At 29.3% G+C, this 26420-nt stretch overlaps 2 protein-coding genes across 7 annotated transcripts; one reads left to right on the forward strand and one right to left on the reverse strand.

Annotated features, from left to right (window-relative positions):
- Positions 1-3165: 3165 nt before the first annotated feature.
- LOC114385136 (inositol-pentakisphosphate 2-kinase-like) lies at positions 3166-8770 on the reverse strand. 6 transcript variants are annotated; one of them, XR_003660847.1, is made up of 10 exons: positions 8537-8769; positions 8363-8473; positions 8052-8267; positions 7612-7759; positions 7376-7416; positions 7098-7208; positions 6318-6914; positions 5564-5729; positions 3438-3732; positions 3166-3337 (listed from the first exon to the last, which is right to left on the reverse strand). XR_003660847.1 is itself a non-coding variant. In XM_028345125.1 (9 exons), the coding sequence occupies exons 2-8, from the start codon at positions 8462-8464 to the stop codon at positions 5574-5576; spliced, it is 1371 nt and encodes a 456-aa protein (XP_028200926.1). In that variant the 5' UTR covers positions 8465-8473; positions 8537-8769; the 3' UTR covers positions 3166-3732; positions 5564-5573. The 6 variants fall into 6 exon arrangements, 5 of the variants coding, with proteins under 5 accessions (XP_028200926.1, XP_028200927.1, XP_028200928.1 ...); XM_028345125.1 differs by having other exon boundaries at positions 3166-3732; XM_028345126.1 differs by having other exon boundaries at positions 3166-3753.
- Positions 8771-19502: 10732 nt separating this feature from the next.
- LOC114384567 (jasmonate O-methyltransferase-like) lies at positions 19503-23618 on the forward strand. The gene is made up of 4 exons (XM_028344265.1): positions 19503-19749; positions 20137-20544; positions 22319-22591; positions 22991-23618. Exons 1-4 carry the CDS (start codon positions 19651-19653, stop codon positions 23354-23356), a joined length of 1146 nt encoding a protein of 381 aa, XP_028200066.1. The 5' UTR covers positions 19503-19650; the 3' UTR covers positions 23357-23618.
- Positions 23619-26420: the final 2802 nt, after the last annotated feature.

A 26420-nucleotide genomic window follows, 5' to 3' on the forward strand; every position in this document is an offset into this window, starting at 1 on the left:
TTTTGAAAATAATTCAAAAATAAAGTATTTAAATATATAAATTATTTTTATATTATAAAATTTTTAAAAAATTTAATATTTATACATTGAGGATCTTTTTTCTCTTTCTTTTCAATCACTTAATCAATCTTATTTATTTATTAATACATTACATAAGAGAAAGAATGTTATCCTGTGGAAGTGTGTATAGATATGAAACCTCAGAAGCCTTGGTTGCGATAACAAGGTATTCCAATAATCGTCCATGCATCAATTTAGAACTTGTCAGAGGCTTTACCCTACAAGCATGGACTCCAAAGAAACACACGGAGCTAGAGTACAAAAGTAAGCACAAGATAACAAAATAAAGAAATTAAACTTCAAAGAATAAAAGAATAAAGCTTAGATAAGTACAAAAATGTGAAGTTGCATAGTATTGAGACGCAAGTCTCTGCAAAGGCACCAAAAAAACCCATTAACTCGTTGGCAAACATACTGAATAATCAAGTAGTATTCAATAAAAATATCATTGCCTTGGATACTCGCGTAATACTTGACAAATTTTATAAACATTTTACTATCTAACGTAACAAATAAAACAATAAAACCATAACATTCAATAAAACACAAGTTTGAAATTATTTTTGAGTTTCTACATAAAAATACTATAAATCAAATGAAGTTAAATTTCATCGAATCAAACTCTCTTTACAATAAAGTACAATATCCATCTTGAAATTTAATATTAATATCCGTCATCATTCAAAAATAATGTTCTAATCTCTAATTCTTTGATGAAAAAGAATCTATGTTCCTCTATTAAATCTCAATCCCTTATACATTTAATAAAAGGAACTTACTTTAAGCTTAATGACTCAAAGATACAATAACCCTCATCCAATTCCTAACTCCAAGGTTTATTAATTGCTCTATTATGATTCAAGATGAAGAGGGTATTTTCCAATCATAATTTCATCCAAAAATCAAGTTATAGAAGTATTTCTCAATAACAAATCATAACAACGATTAAGAGTAGAAGTAAAACACTAATATTAAAAAACAAGATGCATATATAAACATATTTCAAAAGAAATAATTGAAAATATAAGATTTAGTTACATCTAACCCCAAACAAGGGCAGGATCTAGTTACCTATTTCCATGGGTAGCACCAAAATACAATAATTGAAGGAAGAAATGGAAGAAGAGAGAAATGGGAAAGCTTTTTCCAAATAATGCCTTTTGTTGTGCAACGAAGCCCCCTTCAAAATAGAGATCTGGTCCTCTTTTATAAAATCCCCATCAATCACAGCTTTTTAATGAAGATTAGCTTAAACAAAAAATTTCAGCTTAAGTGGATTCTAAAGCTCCACATTCTGTTTTGATTTCGCTTAAGTCAAATCTTTTCTGGCTTGAACCAAAATTTGCTGCAACTTTCCCTTTTAAGCTTTCTCAATCTTTGCTTTAAGGTGCCTTTCAATCCACTTGGAATCCCTACAAAATAATCTATCATAGGCACAAGTAACTTATCAAAATGATAAACTAAAGAGAAAAATTACATATTCATAAATTATAATTATAAAGGTACAAACAAAGTCCTAAATAAGAGAAAAGATAAGATAATTGTTTAAATTCAAAATCTCAACTAAGTACTGTTGACAATTTTCAATATGAAACATATGAAACCTTAGACATTATTTTTTCAGTCCATAATTATAATGCTAGGTACAAAAACAAGTGTTGAGAATATGTCTTATATCTTTAGCTTAGAAAAGAATAATTTAGTTTATTTTTAACAATTTTTGGTTGAAGAGTAAATGGAGTGTCACTCTGGCAGTGTAGGTAGTGGTAAGTAATTAGTCCTATGCCCAAGTGAAGTTGTCCTACATATAAATAAGTTGCATCCTTAGAATTAAGGCAGGTGATGTGAAATTCCCTAACACTTTTCTCCTACTTGAATTTGAGAGATAAAATTTGCTTCAGGCTAAACAGACAGCAATTCCTACTGTTTTACTAAGTCTCAAATTTAGAAGAAAAAGGTTCGTATGCTTTGCCATTAATTAACATTGAATTGGTCAGTCCACCAATTACCTGCTCAGGTGTAATTTTCTGGTTGTGAATGTGAAGTTACGTGTAAGTTGAGTCTTCGTATCATTATCTTTTTTCAGTTCAAGATGTTGTAGCTAGATGACTGCTTAGATATAGGAAATGTGAAGTGCATGTCCTGATATCAATGTGACCTTGTCACAACGACACTGGATCAAGACGTTTCTTGTGATTCATTGTACATGCTATTATTTGTTCATCTTCACAGTTCTTCTACTACTACAAATTTACGATCCATGAATGAAGTTTAACAACCTTAATTTGATCTAACACAGCAAGGCAAGTTGGCAACATAATATCATCAATCCATAATGTTATGTTACAAATTCTTGTACTGTTGGTCTGGTCAACAAACATATCATAGTGCTGCTCACTAGCTTTGCACAATCACAAACAGACCACGCAAATCAATTCTTTTTTTGTTGGAAGTAAGGTATCCCCAAAGCCGGAAGTCGTAGGATTAACCCTGGAGACGTAGAGATCACTAAAGTGGGATTTGTCACTTCCAACAAAGTTATCAGCATGTTTAAGAAATCCAATCATCTATTAATTGTGTTGGACCTTATTGGTCCATCAATTTTATTTATACAAATGTTACAAGTAATAGATAATAGATTTTTATGAAAATCATAACATAATGCTTACTTGTATTTTCCAAAATTTTAATTTCTGTAACTAGTTTTTTTCATTTGCCCATCTTCAATTTTTTTTTGTTTTTAATTAAGGGTTGATCTTTATAGAACCATTTTTTTTCATGCCTCAGTCCAAACTAGTGACCATGTAATTCTTTTTATAGTCACCTTGCTACTAATGCAGATATTGAAAAAGAAGAGAGCATTGTCTCCGTACGGATCAAATAAAATTGATTATGGCCTATGTTTAGAACCATCATTATAGTTTATACGGCCAGTCTCGCAGCCGAGGAATTCTGCAGATTCAATGCAACACTCAATCCATTCAAGCAGAGGAATACATATTATGCATCATATTCAATAATCCAACAACAATTACAATAGCAATAACCTCATTCTATTAGATAAGCTCGGTTACGTGAATCACATCATATTCGACAATAAGAATGTAAAATCAATGCGATAATTTTTACATAATGTACGGCTTCATCCATAAATAATTTCGATACCATGTTTTGATGACAAAAAAATCAATTTAAATTTCTGCTCCTGCAGTGCAGATGTTCCAGTGAGACAAGGTTGGACGTGAACAAAGAAGAGGTAACATATAAACTATTTTATCTGTCATAAAGAAATTAACAAGATAGTACGAATGGCACAAGAAAAATTAATTATTTACTTAATGAAACAGTGACTATACCCATCTTCAACAGTCACATACCAGTGAGGCCACACATCACATCTCTAGCTCAAATTCGGAGTATGAATAACAGCATCCTTTTTCTCTTCCTTTTCTTTTTCCTCCTTCTTCTCCTCTTTTCTTCCTTTGGGGGGCCAATACTCACAATGGTTGCTGATTTTCTGAACTTTCTAACAGGCTTTACTGTCCTTAATGGATCAGCCTCACCAATCACTGTCACTGTGTTTTTGTCTGGGTCTAGGACAATGGAAGCGATTCCTTCAACAGTTGCAATCAACTTCATCACCTTTTGCCGGCACCTTGAACAGCAGAAGTTCTACTTACACCACACAAGTACCTCACATAAACCAAAAAGTAGATAAATCTTACACCAAAATGAACAAAACAGCTGAAAGTACTTCAGCCTGTGAATGTAAGTATAGGATTCTAGAAGAAGTGAGGTGAGAGGTCATAACATTTATCATTACATTACATAACAAAAAGAATGTTATATATCATGTGGAAGTGTGTAAGGATATGAAATATTCATATATGAAACCTTAGACATGATTTTGGAGTCTATAATTACAATGCCAAAACAAGGTACAGAGAAGATTTGCTTGATTAACTCCCATCTATTATTCCCTGACTAAGCTTTCATGAATTTATGGGCATGTTCTACTCAAGAAGTTTAGTTGAAGAGTTAATGGAGTGTCACTGTGTCAGTGCTGGTAGTTGTGGGTAACTGGTGATAAATGCTGGTCGGAATTTAAGTTAATGTCTTGTCAACTATTATGCGCTCCCAAGTGAACTAAATGCATACAAAAAGCATCTACTACTTTAGGTACCTTTTCTTCTACTTGAGCTTGAGATATATATTTCTAGTATGTGTCTTGACTCCTGAGTCTTTATTGAAAGAAAGGAAAATTAAACCTCTTTAGTAGACACGGTTTGAATTAACTTCTAGTTCATGGCAGCTTTTCAATTGTGCTGTCAACACTTTTTTAAGATAAGAATGTACAACAAAATTTCTATTAAGTACCAGTGAAGGAAATGTTTTTATAATTTCTTTAATCAATTTATTCTTGTATAATTTTCTCTAATTTTTGGACCAGAATAGCTATGTAGAATTAGTATAAATAGAGTTTCTCCTTGTTTTAACTTTTTTATATATATATTTGAGAGTGTTCTCTTCTTTTTCTTGAGTTCTTTGAGCCATTTTGGTAATCAGAACTTGGTTCTAAATTTTGGTGTCGAGTTTGAGTGAGAGAACTGTCTAGAATTAGTCTAATTATGGAATTTTGAAAAGGTGTTCAATACAAAGACCACATGCGCCTTGAGTGGTATGGGTGTTCATGGGTCAGGTTATTTGAATAACCTAACTGTAATCATATGAAAGTTGGATTTCATAACCATAATCATAACTTATTTTTCATAACCGAGTTTGGTATCTGTGTAAAGCTTGTTTTGAATTTTAAAAAACTGGCTATATAATCAGTTACATATCCAAAACTGATTATATAACTGGTTTTGATTTTTAATCCAAGACCAAAGTTGAAGATGAAGATGTTTTAGGCCTTGGCCGTGGTCAAACCAAAAATATCCTAATCGAGGCTGAGGAGAAGATGCTCCGACCTAGGTGAAACTAAATATACTCTAGGTCGAAGTATATTTATGGTTAAATTTTCTGTAACAAACAGTGTTGCCCGTGCAGAGCATGTTCACTGGTCTAGTTATTATAAAATCAGTTAAATATGATTATAGTTAACATGAACATCGTAATTTAGTCTCAAAATTTTTTAAATCCAATCGATGTTATCCTTTCCCGGCTGATTGAACCAAAAGCGTTAGCCGACAAAAAACTGTGAAATTGACATCTGTCCTTGAGACTTGTCGTGGGCCACATATCTACAGACTACATTATAAACAGTGATGAGAGAATTTATCATAATAACAAACAAGCTTCTCAAACCAACGCACCCCATGCAGAATACTAACACTAAATATGTTTTGCAAAAAAAAGTTATTTTCATAAGATATCATATTTCAGGAGGCAACAAATACTAGATGAACCAGGAAAAATAATAAAAATACAAGCACAAACACGTAAACAGGGGAATCTGACAGCCCCAACATACTCATGAAGTAAGAAAAGAACACTATCGAACCTATTAAATCTCAATATGCAGCATTAGATGCCTTCAAGCCTGTCTCTTCATTTCTTCCTTGATCCATTTTGATGATTTGTCTGTAGCAGTTCACTATCTTCTTATCTAATTCATAGTAGTCTTCCACTTTACTTAAGCGCTTTAAATCAAGGTCGATAAAATACACCTAATATAGATCAAATTGCAAACAAACTAAGATATTCAGTGCATAACCATTACAGCTGAAACTCATTTTTCTGGATAAAGATAAAAAGAATAGCATCTTTAAGAATTGCAACCTACGGCATAAATCATAAATTATGTCTGATAAATATTGTTTGATTGTTTCTTTTAAAAGTCCCTTGTCTTTTTTGAGAAGTACTACAATGGGGATGCTCTTCAAAGCTGCTGTGACTGAAAAAGTATGAAATACCTAGAAACATTTTATCTTTTCCTAATTTGACCTTGCACCCATTAAATTTTATAACACCTGTTTTTAGTAACTTTAAATACTTGGAGCAGTGGTACAATAACTTCTACCAAACCCATTATTGATTAAGGTGAATTCACATCATATTATATCTTTCACCAAACAAATTCTGAGTGACAGTTAGAAGTAGCTGTTTATAGCACCTACAGGACAACAGTTTTTGAAAAAGCTGCAGCATCCCCAAGCAAGGCCTTAAATCAACATTAAAATGAACTGAACAGATTCATGCAAACACTATAAACCAAAAATTTCAACCAATAATAATAACAGTGATGTTCTGCCTACCTTATAATCAAAGGATTGCTCCGTTGAGTCCAGATATACATTATCGTACACAGATCCAGAATCCTCCTCATTCCTTGGTCTAAAACACAACATCAAACTGCAGTCTTTTGCAGTTGTTGCTATCAGGTAGTCCTTTACAATTCTCAAACTTTCATCCAGTGAAGCTGAATGCAAAGGGGTATATATTTTTGCCTGTTCTTCACTCAATTCCTTACACACCATGCACTGTTGAGAAGTAATGTTATAATATGCATGGATGACCCCTTCTATGTCAATATTATCAAGCTTCTGCACCTTCAGGAGCTTATCAAGGACTCCTGATTTTTGCAAAGCCTCAGTAACAAGAGTAGATAAGTTATTTGTACATAGATCATCATCAGCTCGAATGATTGACTTAAGTTCATCTTCAAATGCTTTAGCAATACAAACATCTGTATTTTTTGCAACACCTCCCAGTCCTCCAAGTATGAGAGAGCCATTCAAAAATACACGAAAATTGTTTTGAGGAGTTGTAAGGAGACCTTTAATAGCTTTCAGAATTCTTTCCTTGGATCCAGAGAACAGATCAAGTGGATTGTACTCACTTAGTTGCGATATCTACAAACATATTCAAAGAATTTCTAACTCAGATTTAATGCCAAATAAATAATGGACATTGACTATTACAACATCAATCATAAGACAGAGAATTAAATGCTGAGCCTAGAACATATGACAACAGGAAGTATGCACTATGCAGCCACTAGATCACCATAAAAGGTTAAATTTTGTAGGATGTACCTCTCCTTGAAGCAATTTCAGAGTTTGGTGCATTTCAAATCGGGTTATTCTCCTTTTGATAGCATTTACTTCAGATATGAATCTTGAAAGAGGAAGAAATCCGCATTTGGGCTACTTTTCAAGGTAAAATAAAAGTTATTGTTACAACCAAGCGAAAGAGAAAGACTGAGAGGAAAGGGGTGAAGCTGAGATAAAGATATTCAATTTAAACTGAAGTATTCTTTAAGGAGAGAAAATAAACCAAAAAATAACAGTGTGTGACATAATGCAGGCAATACCTTTATCTCAACAGATAAGCAGAGGCTAGATCCTTGACTGCCTGAAATGAAACATAAAGCTTAATACAGAACCTTCAAACATTTGACAAGTTTATGTACTAACTCCTCATACTGGCAAATGATGATATCTCAGCTATTTATGACACAGTGCTAAAACTTAGATATATTTAATTTAAAAGGAAAAACAGAAAAATGTTAAACAGTAGAAGCAAGTTCAGTGTTACACATCACATTACCATAAGCAAAGAGAGAATGATCTGACATGAGAAGGCCAAAATCACAATGTGCATCAACCCTGGCAGCTTCAACTCGCCACGCAGGACGTTGACCAGAAACATTCTTCTCAACCAACTCAAGGAATTCCCTGGTCACCAGGACGTGCATCTAACAAATACCAAGGAGGCATAGGTCAATGATCACAATCACAATCACAATCACTTACTTTCTCACGCAACATCTTAACCACTTCATTCCAAAAATCACAGCAATTCACTAAACCCATTTTTATCAATAACAAAACTGATCTTCAACACATGATAATAAAAACAACCACTTTCAGTCAATAAAACAACTTCCGTTTATGGGTTTCTGACGAAAAATTCTAGAAGAGGGACAATGCAACAGTCACTGACATACATACATGCATGCATGCATACATACATACATACATACATACCCCAGCATCAACAGAGTTGGAACCAAGCAAAGGCTTCATAACATGCTGCACATATAGTTGACCAACTATTTCCTTGTCTGAAGAGGAGATAAGTTGATGCACATCTTTCCAGAGAACACGTTCATGTGGAGTCAAAGCTATGCTATTCCTCACACTCACACTCTTTGACTGCGATCCATTCCTTGGAGCCTTACGTATGCGGACCACTTTCCCAATCTACACACACAATACACATTAAGCTTGGAAAAAAAAAATCATATAAGCACACAATTCAGCTACAACAAGCAACGGAAAGAAACCAAAAAACACACAAAAGAAGGTGAGGATCCAGCGTAAGCGAGCACAAGATTAACTGCTCCTTCCCCTCTGTAAACCCAGTCAGCTGCGTCTTCCTCTTTCAAAGTCAATGCCATCTGTTTCACCTGAAAAATCTGGTTCAGCATTTCATCAAACACTAAGAAGACAGTTCAAACAATAAAGGGTACCTCGTGCTTCCAAGGGGAGAAAAATGGAATGCAGCTACTACTTCAAATTCTAAACTCTAACCACAGGAACAAGATCAAAACGAGAAACACGATGTTAAATTTATGTTGTCTTAGATTCAGTTATAAACAGTAAACGTAGACAATGGGAATAATGAACATGGTGGGAAAGGAATTGTGTGCTGTCTTTCTGTGAGTGGAGTCTCCTTTACGTGTCGATGCCAGAATTTATTTATTTATTTATTTTTATCACAATACCAGAAATTATTCGCTAGTACATGATCACAACGAATCTATTGTCTCCACTAAAATATATATATATATAAATCTTTTAAATTGTTAAAGAAAGTTAATAAATATTCAATGTGATTCTATCTTAAATTCTTAATTCTTAACTAGACATTCAGTAGTTTCCTATCGCTTGAGAAAAAAAATTGTTTCATTCAAATATAGCAAATATTTTTTGACAGAACAAATATAGCAAATGTTAAATAGAAATTATTGTAATTCTAAACAAAAAGGAAAATTCTTCAAAAAAAAAAAACAAAAAGGAAAATATTTATAATTGCATTTAAATGATAAAATGAAACTATTGAGCAAATGAATTAATCAACACGGAATTATTTTATTTTAAATAATAATCTTGAGTTGGAGTTTTAAATATATAATTGTATTAAACATTAAAAAAAAAAGCTTGGTGGCATAAAATAATTATAATAATTATCTCATGTGAATACTTATATAATAAAATGAAAGAAAAGTTAAACAATAAAAACAATAGTCATTGTATATAAAAGATCAATGTTATTAATGGAGATTGAATTTAATGGGAGGAACTACTCTCTTATTATAATATAGTGAATTGAAGTTTGAATCTATGCTAAAAAGGGTGTTTTATTCTAGTGCCAGGTCATGTTTGGAATGAAATTTTCTTTAAAGAAAGAAATACGTGCAAACAAAAGAAATATATTTAAAAGATAACAATTTAACACATTTTATAACATCTCATTGTATAAAATATTTTAGACGTTGAACTCCTAGAAAGGAATAGTCACGAGTTTTTGAGAAAAAAAGGAACCTAAAACGGAATGGAATAACTGTTTGATAGAGAGGATTTTTTTTTTCCTGAGAACGGGCCAATCTATTGACGAGGTTGATTAGGAAATGCATGATCCTAGTACTTTATGCTAGTATATATGGCAAAGAAACATAAAAGATATGGAATGTTAAATTGTAATTTTGTTTCTCTTATAATTTTTATGCTATGATTTTGATTTTTTTATTTTTTTATTTTAGTTTTCATATTTTTAATAAACAGTAATACTTTAGTTGAATTTGTATATATTTATTTCTATTATTTTTTATATTTTAATTAATTAAATCATTTTTATGCTATGTTAGGTGAATATGTTGGTTCTAGGTGAAATAGAATCAAAATTTTGGATTTTCTTAACTAGGGATCAAAATTACGACAAAAAAATAAAGAAAGTTAAAATCACATATTAAGAATTATAAGGGAATTGAAGATGTAATTTAGACTAAATAGAACTTAACTATTCATGTTTTATGATGAAATTTTTTACAAAAGTAATTTATTTTCTCAATCTTTCCACTTTACCGGGGAGAAAAAAATCATATATTTACATAATCTTATTATTAGTGTGTGTTTGGATGAGTATTAATAAAATTAATTTTGTAAAAATGATTTTATAAAATTAAATTAAATTAATTTTTAGGTAATGTGATTTATGTTTAAATTTTTATATAAAAATAAGTTAGGAGTAAACAGAAATTATTTATAAAGTTACTTTAATTTAAAATCAATTATGGATACATAATTAGTTATGAACTTTTTTCTACTATATAAAATGTAAAAAATTATCTAAAATCAAATTTAAACTCAGAGTCATTCTTCAATATTAGAACAAACAGACACTTAATTTGATCTTCAAATTATTTTTTTTTTTGTTTCATTTTATTTTATATTTTTAGATAAGTCTTTCATAAAAAAATTCTTTACCAAAGTGTCCATTTAGTTGGATGGAAGGAAAACAAAATAAGTGGGAATATTTTGAAATTTGAATTGAAAAGAAAATTAAAAAATAAATCAATTGTTTTTTCTAAAGGTCAAGTTTTTTTTTTCTTCTCATTTTTTCTTATTGTAGTCATCATGATATCAGTGGGAAATATTCACTAATTTTATTGGTGACTAATATAGATTAAAACTTGATTAATCACCTTTAATGAGATCTCTCTCCTTAATCACTTTTTTTCTCACCTATAAGACTTGAACTCAAAATCTTATTTAAGGGGACCAAATTAAATATTACCACTTGTTGGTTCTCATATTTTGTAGGATCTATTGTATCAATGTTTATAGCTATTCATATTTTCTTATCTTCTAACTAAACATACTATTAAATAGTTTTTGTTTCTCATTTGATTTACCTAAAGAGAAAATAAGGTATATATTGATACCCTAAATAATTTTATATTATCATCCATCAATGGAACCAGAAAAATTACAAGGGGGACAAAAATTGAACACATGATAAAAAAAAGTAACTAATTTTTACTATTAATAGTTGTCTAACATTAGTTCAATAGTAAATAATATTTCATATAAAAATAATAATTGCCTAATAATAAATAATTATTTCTATCAATGAAATTATATATAAATTTAATTAAAAGAAAATTTAAATCCTTAAATAAAAAGTTTACATAATATATAGTTTAATTATTTTTATTAATAATTATTGTTATAAATAAAATTATAAAATAAAATAAAATAAAAACTAAATCTTAATCTTAATATAAGAAAAATAATATAATAAAATATTTAAAAGAAGAAGACTCACTACAAACACTAACTAGAAAAAAGAAAATAAATTGCTTAACTTGCTTTGTTTTTTACCTCTTAATATCTTTGAGGATAAAAAATGATTTTAATGACTCAAAATTGAAGTAAAGGAAAATAAAAGAAAAGAAAAGGAATACAATATGTAATAACATTACTTAGTTATGCCTAAATATTTTTAGTAGATAACATTTATTATATATTTTACATGTTTTGAGTTTTTTCACTAACCATAAAATATATAAAATAAACTAATAAAATATATTAATATTTTTAAACACTAAAATTGTGAAAATCTAAAAAGGGGTGCACTAATTGGAAGGAGATGACACATATTTGTTAATTTTTATAATAATTATTTTAAAAACTGTATTATCATTCATTTATTATGGATTTATAGTGTAAAATAACTTTACATTTTTATTGCATGAACATTTAACTCTTATTCAAATATTATGAAAAATATTATTTTTTAGTTTGTTTAAATATCGTGGGTTCTCCGTTTGATATGCAATTTAAAGGGAGTAATTGAAAACATGTGATATTTAGAAGTATCGAATGATAACTCAGCAAAAGGAAGAAAAAAAAAAGGCATCGACTGAGAAAATTTTAAAAGGAAACTAGGTAACAAAAAATATTTATTAAGAAATTATTCAAAAAAAATAAAAGAAATTAAGTGATAAAAACAAAAATATTTTTTAAGAAATAAAAATCTAATTAATGTTGCGTATGAAGTAAAGGTCTAGTTCACTGTATACCCTGAAAAGGCCCAAAAAAGTCAACACAAGCATTGGGCTGATGGATATCCTTGTTTAGTATTCCACATGCTCATTCTCTATGTTTGTTCGTCTCATACACATGAGGAGTTGCAGAATAATATTTTGTTTTAGTGATCAACTTGTATTTTTTTTTATCAATAAATGTTCATTCTATTAGAAATATTAGTGGAAAAGATTCAAATCCATAGCTCTTCTCTCCCTCCTTTCTCTCTTTATCTTTTTCCAACGGATCAATCAATCTTATATCTCTTAACTAGCATTTGTTCCTAACTCATCTTTGAGGAGAAAGTATTATGTGATGCAGACCATGACATATTTCTTTAGAGTGAAAAATATAGTTATGTATATAACGTAAGTGGAGAGTGATCGAAACCTCACAATGGTATACTATATAATAATTTCTTTCCTCAAACTTATAAAAGGTTCATTCACAAAGACAAAACTGTATATGTATACTGTTTAACTCATTAAGGTTGGAATTTGGAATTTGAATAGTGAACACGAGGTCTTAAGTTTGATGTTATCAAGGTTTCAAATATCGGTTTGTAATCACGTTATATGTTTATTGATATCACAATAAATTGTAAAATAATAATTTCAATTACAATCGCATCGTAGACATTTTAAAAATGTTAATATTGTGGTCCAAACCACCGTCGCTCATCTCTTTTAAAAAGCTTGATGCTGATAATTGTTACTGTTGTAAAAAAAAAAAAGAATGAACGACAAAAAGTAGCTAGTTATACTGTGCATATAGTGTTATTTTACTAGAGTCTGGTTTCACACTGACTAATGTTTACTCTTGCGTCAACCTTCAACCATCAAACAGATCCTCTTCGAAGACCCATTTTGATGAATTAAAGCTATTTACATCTATTTAGTATGATAAATGAGTTTATCATGTGAATAATTACGTACATGAATATAAGTTGGAATAAAATGGAATTGATGAATCACCTAAAGAAAGTTACAACCACTGGTTTATATAACATCATCGCTTCTTAGCTTTTAGAATAAACATCGATACATGCACATGCAACACCACAAAAAAATAATGTCAATCACTGCATTACATATGAATATGAACATGTACCAAAACCAAAATCCTCGAATAATTAATCAAGTTGACTTTGTATTCTATTGCTTTCGTGATTCTTGTCTTTGGGAAATGAGCATTCTAGAAGGCCATTTTCCCCTGTTGCAACTTTGCTGCTTCTGGTTTGCGTTTCCTTTAAAAAGAAAAAAAGGAGAAAATATCACGTTTTCCTCTTCCTTTTCGTTTATTTTACATACACGATACTTGTTTACAAATGCGATTGTTTTCATGAAGTATGGAAACACACGAGAGTTTCCATGATGTTGAAACGTTAAACACGTGCTCATTTGAAACTTGAATCAGTTTCTACTCTATTCATGGGCCACCTTGACACATGTGATCGACAACAATAAAAAAAATAAATCATTAACTACATTCTTAATTAAATTATTACAACCTCTTTTTTAAATGATCCCTGAAGTAAAAAATAAAATAAAATAAAAACCATTCAAATTCTTCAGAAATATTAGTTCTTCAAATATTACAAAAAAAACTCTGTAAATTAGTCCTTGAGCTTTACTAAAATACATTAATTTTAAAGATTAAAGGCATGGATATTTAATATTTCAAGAATTAAAGATTTTTATTGTTTTAGAGACTATAAGAGGAGAGAATGATACTTCAAATATGAAATTAATAGTTTATTTGCAATTAATGTACTTTGGAAAGACCTCATACTACTTTTGGGCGTGGGAACAAATAAAATTTTAAGAAGATCTAATATTTTAGTTTGTTATTGTTTAGGATAATGTTGTTTAATATAATTAAAATTTATAATAAATAAATACATTTTAGTATGTAAATTGTAACATCCTAAATTTTTTTCTTATAATTATTGTTATTAGTTTCAATATAAAAATTAATAGTATAAAAGTTTATTTGAATTAAAATGATATATATAGAGAGAGAGAGTTTGTATTGTAATATATTAAATTTCATTGAAATAAAAAAGTATGATTAATTGTTTTAAATACTTTATTTAAAATTGATTGAGTTAAATAATTATTTTATTATTAAAAAGATAGGTGATTAGTATAAGAATTACTGAAATTATTTAATAATTATAAGATAAAGTGTAACAATTTCATATGATAATTAAAAGGATTAAAAGATTATTATTGTGAAGATAATTATTAGAGTAATAATATATTGTATATCTAGTTTGGATAAAATATTTATTATATTTGAATTGATAATCCTTGAAATTATTTTATAGATGATATCGGGCAAAAATTAGTAAAACATGTAGGATTAAGAAGAAGGAAGGAACAAAGAGAATTCTTGTTCATGCAGTAAATAGAGAAGAGGAAAAATAAGAGAAGAATGTAAATTATTATCCTTCAAGAGGTGAGTAGAACAATATATTTTTAAAATTCTATGGTATAGATTTTTGGATATGCGTCTTCTTGAGTTTACTAATCATAAATCGATAATTTGATACATTGATCCTTATGTGAATTAATCCTTGTGGTAATTGTAAAATTTAGGTTTCGTGTTATTCTTGCCTGAAATTATTTAAGTGTCTGATATAATCATACAAACATGTCGCGTGGGGTTTAATTTAATTTTACAAAAAAGAGTATTGCAATGTACAAATCTTCATTAGCTGCATATTAAATCTTAAAATTTATTTGAAAATTCATAAATAAGCATGCTTGGATTTTGTGTTTAGCTATCATTGACTTATATGATGCCATAATTTAGGGTATGACTTTGTGAATTAACAACATGTATGGAATTAGAGTATTTATTTGGTAGTTTTCTAGAATGATGTTTTGTAATTATGTGTGAATTGGTGATCATCTTTTGGAAAGTGATGATAATGTATGTTTATTGTATTATGAGAATTGAATATGATAGATACCTCAATGTAGGATGAATGAGATCTTAGATACTACCTCCATATGAGATAGAAAAGAGATTTGAGATATCTACATCTAGGACGAGAAAGAGATTTTGAATACATTCATTTATGATGAGAAACGTAATGAGATGTCATTACATGAATATAAGCTCATAGACCTTTTAAAGAATTTAAAATCACACCGATTTTAGAAACCAAAGAATTGAGTCCAATAATTATGAGAATTATTGAGTTGTGTTGTAATAATATTTATTTGTTTGTTCAAGAATTGAATTAGTGAAATGTTAATGTTTATTTAATGAACTGTTATTTCGTTGTATGAATAATTTGTGATTGTTTTATAAGCATGTATATATTATTTTTTTATTTAATTTTGCGGATACCATGGTTGAATTTTTCCAATTGTTGTATCGCTTGAGAATAATACTATTTACAAATTTTTTTAGAACTTATTTTATTTACTAAGATTATATCTTATTAAATATTATTTTTCAAAGTTTGAGAAAGAAATTTTTGAGACAAAAGAGAACTGAAAACTTAGTTCATTGTTAGTTAATCTTTGTAAATATTCATATTTAAGAATAAAATTATTTATTTATGTAATGACTCATTTATTTATAATATTTGAAGGAAAAAATTAAATACATTCACAATAGTGTTATTTTTAGTGAACTAAACATGAATATTCTCTATTTTCTGATTATTACATTGATAATTAATGGAAATGTGTAATTATGAACCAAACAGGAATATAGTTTAACTAATAATAATGGATAGTTGGAAAACTACACTAATAAATACGTACATATTTTTAAAAAGATAATAATTTCAGTAATAACAACACTATTTACAACTATTTCATTCACAAATTACTAGAATTATTCATATTAAGTTATGAATGAAAAATATGTAATTATGAACCAAACATGAATATTCTCTATGTTCTGATTATTACCGTGGTTTTCCAATTATCCGGCGGGATAAAAGATAAAATAACGAGCGATAAATGTTGGATAGTTGGAAAATCACAATAATAATTACACATTTTCCATCATACGAATGGTGAGAAAATATTTATGAAGGATCCACTCATTTTTTTTTGTTTGGTTCTTTATTTCTCTAATCGGAAAAGAAAAAAAGTTAAATCAATTTCCTTTAGCGTTCACATCCTCTCCATTTGTGAAGAAATTGGACATCTCTTTATAGTAGATGTATCAATAATTTGTGGATTAAATTTTTCAATCGTTAAGATTTAATTCCATTTAATTTAAAAAATAGAGAATATTTGAACACCCTTTGTGTTTTCTTTTGGATCGACAGCTGATTAATTAATTAGCTATTAGCTTATATGAAGTAGCTGATTTTAAATACAATGTGATTCACTTTCTTCCTCTAAAAAAATGATTCACTTTTGTCAAGTAATTTTTTGTAAGAAGGTACTCTATTTTTCAATGTATGTTGTTAGGTTACTCTAAAAGCTTTTGAAATCTTTTAGTGAGAAATTTAGGATGATACAAGCATGCATATGTAGTGTTAAATTTTTATATTGATTGAAATTAAATGAAGTGTCAAAAAGGAAAGTTATAAACGAAATTTGGATCAATATAAAAATTTCAATCAATATAAAAATTTAACACTTCATTTCTGACACGATTTGTGGACGAACCAGTAGAAATTCCTTGAGGCATAATTTTTTCACCTCTAAGAGTCTCAAGTGCTTTCTAGAATATTAGGTTTCTAGAATATTAGGTGAAGATCTATTTTAGTCCCTCTAGTTAGATGTATGACTATAGAGAAAAAAAAATTCAAAATGAATTCATGTGATTTAATAATAATAAAAAATGACAATTATAGTGACAAGAACTGTTGGATCAAGTGGCATCAGAATAATTAAGAAGGGGGTTGAATTAATTATGAACGTGTCTTGACTAATTAAAAATCTATAATTCTTAATGTTATTAGATTCAATTAGACTTTTACTACTAAGTCAAGAAAGTAAAGAACAGAAATAAAAATTTAACCAAAAGTAAAAGTGATAATTAAAAGTACACAACGGAAATTAAAGAATGTAGGGAAGAAGAAGACAAACACAAGATTTATACTGGTTCGTCCACAAACCGTGCTTACATCCAGTCCCCAAGCAACCTGCGGTTCTTGAGATTTCATTTCAACCTTGTAAAATCCTTTACAAGCCAAAGATCCACAAGGGATGTACCCTCCCTTGTTCTATTTGAATAACCAAGTGAATGTACCCTCCACTTGAACTGATTCACAAGAGATGTACCCTCTCTTGTTCTCAGTATAACAATCCCCAAGTAGATGTACCCTCTACTTGTACCACAAAGGATGTACCCTCCAATATGTTGGGACAAAGAATTCTCAGACGGTTAATCCTTTGAATCTTTGTAAGGGGAAACAAAAGATATCTCAGGCGGTTAGTCCTTTGAGATCTTTCGTTTAAGGAGAAGGGAAGAGTCAAAAGAATTCTCAGGCGGTTAGTCCTTTGAATCTTTTGTAAGAGAGAAGAGAGACATAAAAGAATTCAGACGGTTAGTCCTTCTGTTCTTTTGGCAAAGGGAGAAGAAAATGAAAAATATGAATAACACAAGTTTTTGAACAAAGAACTTTTTTTGGAAGAGAAAGTATTGAACAAAAACTTTTAGAAAAATGAAGAGAAATAAAATAGAAAGTTCTGTTGAAAGTGTTGAAAGAGATGAAAGAAGATATTGAAAAGATTGTTGAAAGATTGATTGATGAAATATGTTCAGAAATTCATGCCATGGTCACATATTTATAATCTCTTGATGTCTCAAGTTAAAGTTTGTGACTCTCGGCAATTTCTTTAAAACTTGTCACCTTTTAAACATTATGACTCTTTTGAAAACTAGTCACTTAAAAAGTTGTGACTTTTAAAAAAATCTTCAGAAACAAGTCACTTTAATAATTGTCTTTTGAAAATTTATTTTTTGAAATCAGTCACTGGTAATCGATTACCATTAAGGTGTAATCGATTACACATCAATAAATGTGACTCTTTATGTTTAAATTTTAAAAATCAAAACGTTTAGAACTCTGGTAATCGATTACAAGTATTGTGTAATCGATTACACAAGTTTAAAATGATTTAAAACTGTTTAAACACAAGTTGTTACTCTTGAAATTTGAAATCATATCTAACATTTTAAAACACTGGTAATCGATTACTACCTTCTGGTAATCGATTACTAGAGAGTAAAACTCTTTGGTAATGATTTTGTGAAAACTTCTTGTGCTACTCAATGTTTTGGAAAACTTTTTTAGTACTTATCTTGATTGAGTCTTCTCTTGATTCTTGAATCTTGATCTTGATTATTCTTGAATCTTGATTCTTGAAACTAGATTCTTGAATCTTTGAAATTTGCTTAACTCTTGATTCTTTGGCATCATCAAAATAACCTTGAAATCTTGATTCTTGAAACTAAATTCTTGAATCTTTGAAATTTGCTTAACTCTTGATTCTTTGACATCATCAAAATAACCTTGGAAGACATTGTTTCCACAATCTCCCCCTTTTTTATGATAACAATCCTAAAATCAAGAGAATACATACAATTTTTGTTCTACCGTTCACTCATCCCTTTCTCCCCCTTTCTTTTTGAATTTATGTTTAATTTTAAAGTTTTGAAAATATAATATCTTGATTTCTTAAAATATCCATTTTTCTCTCCCCCTTTGGCAACATAAAAAAGGCCAAAATGCGTAAAACATACATAATTTAAAACATACATAAAGAATATTTTGTAAAACAAACATAAAAGATTCTAAACCATTCATGAAGCAACACATGAATAAACTAAATTAAAATGCAAACCACATAGTTATATATCACATTAATATTTTATTATAGAAGGAGCATGAAATAGGTGAGATGAAAAGAAAGATAACAAATAAGTAAGAGATATAATGGATGATGTGATAAAAAAAGATGAGAAAAATGTAAAAAAGAAAGAAAATTATAAAAGTGATGTAATATAAATGATAAAAGATCAAATTACTTTAAAAGTAATATCTTTATTATTTATTTTTTTGAAATTTAGCTAATGGTTATAATGTATAGTTGATCTTGACTATTAAATTGTAAGAAAATGAATACTGGGAATGAAAAATAACTCTTTTATATATAGTTATTTTTGAAGTAATTTCATCACTTCTCAAGAAAAAAATGTGTTTGGAAAAGATAAAAAGTTGTGAAAAAATGGTAAGAAATGTATGTGCAAATACAATGCTCTTGAAAAAAAAAACATTTTTGGAATGTTATATTCCGGTACATATGACGAGGCATAACCACCAAACTATCGTCTCTATTTGTTTTTGTGGTTGCTATTCTTGGACAAGTTTGCGAGACTCTATTAATACTATGGCTCTTCACTCCTACCTCTTAAGGCACTTCCCCGGATAGAAGGAATCATTCATCAACTTTTCATTTTCCCTTTTGGTTTCGTCTTCAAGTCCAACTCCAACATAGTAACACTTGTTACCATGCAAACAGCTCGAAGGAAACAAATGGAAACGTCGGAAGTACTTCACATGAACAAAGGCACGGGCGAAACTAGCTATGCCGTGAACTCTTCCGTTCAGGTTGCCATTCTCATAGTAAATGTTTAATTCATTTCTCAAAATACATAATATAACCTCCATTTCTATTTATAAAAAATAAGTTATAGCATATTTTATATTATAACTTGTTTCTTATATATAAGAAAGTAGTATTAATTGTTGTTGAGTCATATATTGGTTTAGATTACTTGGTTAAATACTGTGTGAATTATTATAAATTAGTTTGATTCTTACTAATAATAAAAAAAATAAACATAATTTCAGACCAAAAATTTATAAAACTCGATTACGTGTCACGGGGATATGAACGGAGGCCATTGTATAATCTTAGACTATAAAATAATTTTAATTTCTCAGTCCTTAAAGCTTTGTTAAAACCTTTGAAATGTTTTTGTGTGAATTTTGCAGAATACGATAATCTCTTGCGCAGAGCCAGCAACAAAGAAAGCTATTGTGCAAATTCTTTGCTCAAGTAATTGGCCTGAGAAGATGGGCATTGCAGACTTGGGTTGTTCCTCTGGACCCAATGTCTTAAGGGTCATCTCGGAGATATTAGATACTGTGTATTCCACTACATGCCTCTTGGATCGTCCAGCACCTGAATTGGTGGTGTATTTGAACGACCTTTTCACCAATGACTTCAACAACATCTTTGGCTCATTGCCATCTTTCTACAGAAAACAGAAGCAGGAAAAGGGAAGTGGGTTTGGACCATGTTTTGTTTCAGCTGTCCCTGGTACTTTCTATGGTAGGCTTTTCCCAAGCAAGAGCCTCCACTTTGTGCACTCTTCTTCTAGCCTCCATTGGCTTTCTCAGGTATATAGATTAGGAAAATCTTAACTAACGTACTAAGAGTATTAATTAAGAAACTTAATTTAAGTAAAAATATTTTTATTGGGAAACAGAAAATTTGTTATATATCCATGATTTTTGTACGCTTTTATCTCTTATAATTTATATAGTAAATATTTTTTTAAATTTTTTTTACCCAAAATAATCCTACCCACAGAGCTTAACAAGACACTGTGTATGTGCATATATCCACATAATCAGTCAGGTGTTCAAATAAAACTTAAACACACATTTATAAATCAAGTGTTCAAATAAAACTTAAAGAGATGAAAAAAAAGAAACCATCAAACTCATAAAGTAAGGACACAAAATTATTTCAGTTTAATAGTCTCAAGTTATAGTAGTTTTATATACTGAAACAGATTGTCTGTGATGATATCTTTTAAGGCTGTTTCTAAAGGAAAAAAAAATATATACTCAAACAAGATTGATTTTAGTAAAACATCAATGTAGTCTTTACAAAAGAAAATAACTAGGAAAAGACACATAAATAGTGTTAAATTACCTTTTCAAGTTTAAGTTTTATACATATAATTTTTTATGTCATTATATCAATTAAGATTTTAATATAATTTTAGAGTAATCATGAATATAAAAAAAGAGTTTTACTATATAATTTTTTTATGATTGAATTACTTTAAAAAAAACTATTTTACAATATGAATGTATTTAAATTAAATTCAATACACCCACAAAAGGAAATGATGTGAAATAGATAACAGTTGGCCTAAGGGAAACTTGTTTACTCAATTTTAGCATCATTACGTGAAATGGCCAGTTTGGAAACTGGTTCTGTACGGTACCCGACGTTTGGTTATAAAGAAATGGTAAAAATTAGAGGGCGAAAAGTGTCTTCCTAATGGATTTTGATTTTTTTAATATCTATTTTGATTTTTTAATCTATCTTCTTTTTTCATGATATTTATTATATTTTTCGTATTTTATATTTTCTATTTTTTTTATATATCTTCTCTTATTTATAGCCCACTCATTTCACATCTTGCGTAGCAGAAATAAACCCTTTCTACTGAAAGTGATTAAATGTCTTATAAATGGATTTTGATTTTTAAAGAAATAGAAGGAGAAAATTAAAGCCCTCATGTGCTCTATGATTGCCAAGCCCTGATGTCCTTCTCTCTCCCCAAAATTGCTCCGTACTGCAAAAAGAAGACTGACCTAGACTTCAAGGGAAACCCACTCACTTATCACGTGGGTTAGACCTAGTGTCTTAGTCTCCTTAATACTTGTTCTTGTGTTGTTGTATTTATGTAAAATTAAGAATAATGATATATAAATATTTATATTTTTTGAACATTTAACAAATATTTATAATTTTTTTAAATTTTTTTCCTGTCAGATCATATTATTTATAATATTTATATATTTTTTTCTCTTTTATTCACTATGTGTTTAATGACAACTTTAAGTGTCCATCAATACTTTTTTTTTAAATTAACTAATAAAACAATTGCAAACTAAAGGATAAAGAGAGATGGGCTCTTAATTTTTCTTTCATATTTTTTTCCCGAATATTGTGAAGAGACATATATATACTAAGGAATTATATATCCTTGAAAACAAGATCGAATATTTATATATAGTTGACTAGTGCTTAGAAACTAAGTTGAAGACTACTTTTTACATGTGACTAGTGCTTAGAAAGAAGAAAGATAGTTGGACATCTTTCACAACATGCATGTGTATGTGAAACTAAGTAGTATTATTGTTGTGGGTACAGGTTCCTGGTGGATTAGAAGATGGTAGTGGGAGAGCATTGAACAAGCAAAAGATATACTTATCAAAGAGCAGTCCTAAGTGCGTTCTAGATGCTTATTCTCGACAATTCAAAAACGATTTTTCAGTGTTTCTTGCTTCACGTTCCCAAGAAATAGTAGCTGGGGGACGCATGGTCTTGTCTCTAATGGGCAGAGAAACAATGGACCCAACCACTGACCATAGTTGCTATCAGTGGGAACTCTTAGCACGCTCCCTCATGACCATGGTTTCCGAGGTACGTAAAGAAGAAAATCTGTCATATATATCCATTCTTCAACATACTTTTTCCTTTCTCTTTATCTAGTATAAAACTAAACTTAAACAACTTCATTGTAAATACTAATACTCTTTCTAAGGTATATATATTGATTTTCTTAAAATATATCAAAGGTATAATTAACTTACTAATACTCTTTCTAAGAAAAACCCCAGTACACCCACACATGCAAATATTTAATTAGACATATAACTAAAGTTATTATATCTTTTAATAATTAAAATTGATTTAATTTTAATAACTAAAATCTATAATTATTAACAATATTGTTGGATCTTTCCAAAATTATATTTGGCCATATATGTGTCAAAATTAGAGAGGGAATTTATGAGAAAAATTCTTGTGGTATATATGTAGGGTCTTTTAGAAGAGGAAAAGGTGGATTCTTTTGACGCTCCATACTATGCACCATGCTTGGAGGAAATGAAAATGGAGATTCAAAAGGAAGGGTCATTCATTGTGGATGAGCATGAAGCTTATGAAATCGATTGGGATGCTGGAATGAAATTGCAAAGTGATTCCCCCACAGTTACGCCATTAACGAGTGGAGAACGAGTTGCAAGGACCATAAGGGCTGTGGTTGAGTCCATGTTGGAACCTCATTTCGGGTGTCACATAATGGATGAGCTGTTTCGAAGGTACGCAGAAGTTGTAGAGGACCATTTATCCAAGACTAGGACCACATACATTAATTTGGTCATTTCTCTCGTCAAGCAAGGTTGAAATACACACAATACGACCAAGAAGGCAAATATTAATTTATTGTTCTGTTCCACTTGTACTATTGATTTCTAGCCCTATTGATTTCTAGCATGTGTTTCGTCTACATATATCCTAGTATCATTATAGGAGTCCATGTCACCCTAGCCTATGTATCGTCTACATCTATCATAGTTAGCAATTACAATGAGTTAGATTTGAGTAACATTCCATAATATTCATTCTCGTAACTGTATTTAAAAATAAAGTATTAAAGTATTCGCAAGTGTGAATGTTAATTTTTGCAGGGGTTTTATTTTGTATTTGTGTTGGATAATTTTTAATTTATAAGAGGAAAAGATAAGATGATGTATAAAATAAATTTAAAAGAATAGGTTATAAAATAATAATTATTAATAGAAAATAAAAGAAATAGTAGAAAATTTAACGAGATGAGAATCTTAGGACTTAAGATGTCTTATTTACCTAAAATGTATTATTTATGATTTTTCTCTATCAATCAGGTGAATTTATCCTATCCACATCTATTAGAATACTTGTCTCTGATGTCTCATGATGACAAATCTATTTTACCTATCTATCTCCTGAATGTCTTGTATTTCTATTAAGAATTATCCTCTGTCGAGCACCTAACCCCCAAAGATGATGTAAGGATAATTGATGCATGAAATTAAAAGTAAGAAAGGATAATAGGAAAGAAAACACATTTTTGCATTGATAAATATGAAATGTACAATACATCTTTTGGCTTTTTAGGCCTGTTAGACCCTAATTAAGGGTTTAGTCTCTCATAGCCACAAGGGATCTTACACTAGAAAAGGAGTATAGGAACTGATAGAGAAGAAAAGATGAAAAAAGAGAATAGAAATGATGAAATAGAAGAAAGAATTTCCCAAGGGAGAGTTCTCATGCTTTAGTTGTGTATTAGAGTACTTTGAGACTCGATATGTCTTTAGTGTGTATTAAAGTGCTTTGAGATTCGACATGCTTAGAGACTCTATGTGTCTTATTTATTAGAGTGCTCTGAGACTCCCTTTTTATAGCTACAAATGAACTTGAACTTGACTCTCTTTTATAGTTGCTGAAGTGGACTTGAGCCTGATGTCAATAATTTTCTTTATTTATATTTTTGATATTTTTCTGGATCTTTTTTGCTTTTAATCCCTCCTTTTCATATCTGCAAGTCATAAATAAGAAAAATATCAATTTTTAATATTTAAGCCAAAAATAACTGCTACATAAATATTTTTAAAGATATTTTCAATATATTTTTATTATAAAAAATATATAACTCATATTTAGCAGTTATCATGTGTGTGTGCCTCATCATACCCATCCCCAATATTGTGTTAATCACTTTGTTTGCGGATATTTTTGTGGGTACCCATAGGATTCAGGTACACTTTATCATGCCTGATCTTAGTATATCATTATAGGAGTTTATGTCATGCTTACATTCCACTTCACAATTAGACATTTAGAATTGTCTGGTGAAGATCTATCGATTTATAAATCATTCTGTAAATTCCACTTAAAAAATATCTTTAAAATACTAACCTTCTGATGAAATCAGATTATCCATGATCATGATTGCATGAATGTGTGAATGTAGAATCCAAATCCCATTGAACTAGAAGTCTAGGCGCATGTTTGGTTATTGTTGCAAACGGACTTAGTAGCAAAATATGAATTTTGTCTTAGAATTCATACATAACAAGTTGGATGGTAAACCAAACATGCTCCAGAACCATAGAAATTGTATGGTCCATGTATTTTTCTCCATTATTTTTTATTATTTTCTTTTTCCTCGGCTTTTTAGTTTTAGATTCTAAATAAAGGAGTGGAGGTGATTGAATTGCAACAACTTGCTTGCGAATGCGCTAATGACTAAACTAGAGGTAGCAAAACAAGTTAGTCCGGCTTATTTTGACCCATCCCATCACTAGCCCACAAAAAATGGGTCGGGGGGAGGTTGCTTCTCTTCTAATGGTGTGTTGAAAATCCTAATCCGTCCACTTAAAAGTAGGTTGACAGTCCGATTCCTCCAGAAATAAAAAAAAAAGAAGAAAAAAAAAGTTTTAGTATCTTATTTAATAAAATTAATCAAAATGAACAAAATTATTTTTTTAAGAGGAACAAATTTAGTTAGAGAACGTAAAATCTATCAATTATTTATCCTAAATTTGGTTTTAATATAAATTTTCTATGAGTAGTAGAGAAATTGAATTTATAAAATAATATAAAAATAATAACAAATATGTATTTTAATTTTTGAACAACACTATAAATTTAAAAAAATATATATAAATTGTTAACCCAAAACCTAAATATAAATATGTATCCCTTAGTTGGGCCGCCAATGTAACAGGTTAAGCGCGGCGAACCAACACAAACTGAGGGATTGATTATTTTTGGCACGCTAATGAACCAGCCGGTGAGATTAAGTCTCACATTGCCACCCATAGACTACACACATAGCTGAAGACGTGAGTCATCAATTAAAATGACAAGTTGGATCTCCAACAATTACTTTTCTTTACTTGCTATTTTTTTTGTTTAAAACATATCTAACAAGTAGGAAGGTTAGAGACACTCTTTCTAATATTTTTTTAATATTAATTAAAATTTATTTTAAATCCCAATTTGATGAGTTTCTAATTCAAACAAAATGTAACTAATATTTTATTTATATTAAAATTACTTTTACTTTTTAATATGACCTTTACTAATTTTTCATTTATGATCAATAAGCACATAAAATCTTTAAGAATAAAGTAAAAATAAAGACAAATATAATATTAATATTAACTTTGATGTACAAATAAATACTTAAAAAATAAATTTTTAGAACATGACATAAAAAGAAACAAAAAGATTATTTTTTAATCATGGCATATTAATTTGATTTTCTCTAAAAAAATATTGTCATTAGGTTTCAAAGTCATTAAAAAAATATAATCAATTTACTTCATTGATTGCACAAATATTGTGAATCTAGTTTTCAAGTATTATGATTTGTTTATAAATTGATAATTTTCGTATAATCTTTTATAATTGATTAACTATT

Source organism: Glycine soja, chromosome 14 (genome assembly GCF_004193775.1).
Source record: "Glycine soja cultivar W05 chromosome 14, ASM419377v2, whole genome shotgun sequence".
Classification (NCBI taxonomy): Eukaryota; Viridiplantae; Streptophyta; class Magnoliopsida; order Fabales; family Fabaceae; genus Glycine; species Glycine soja.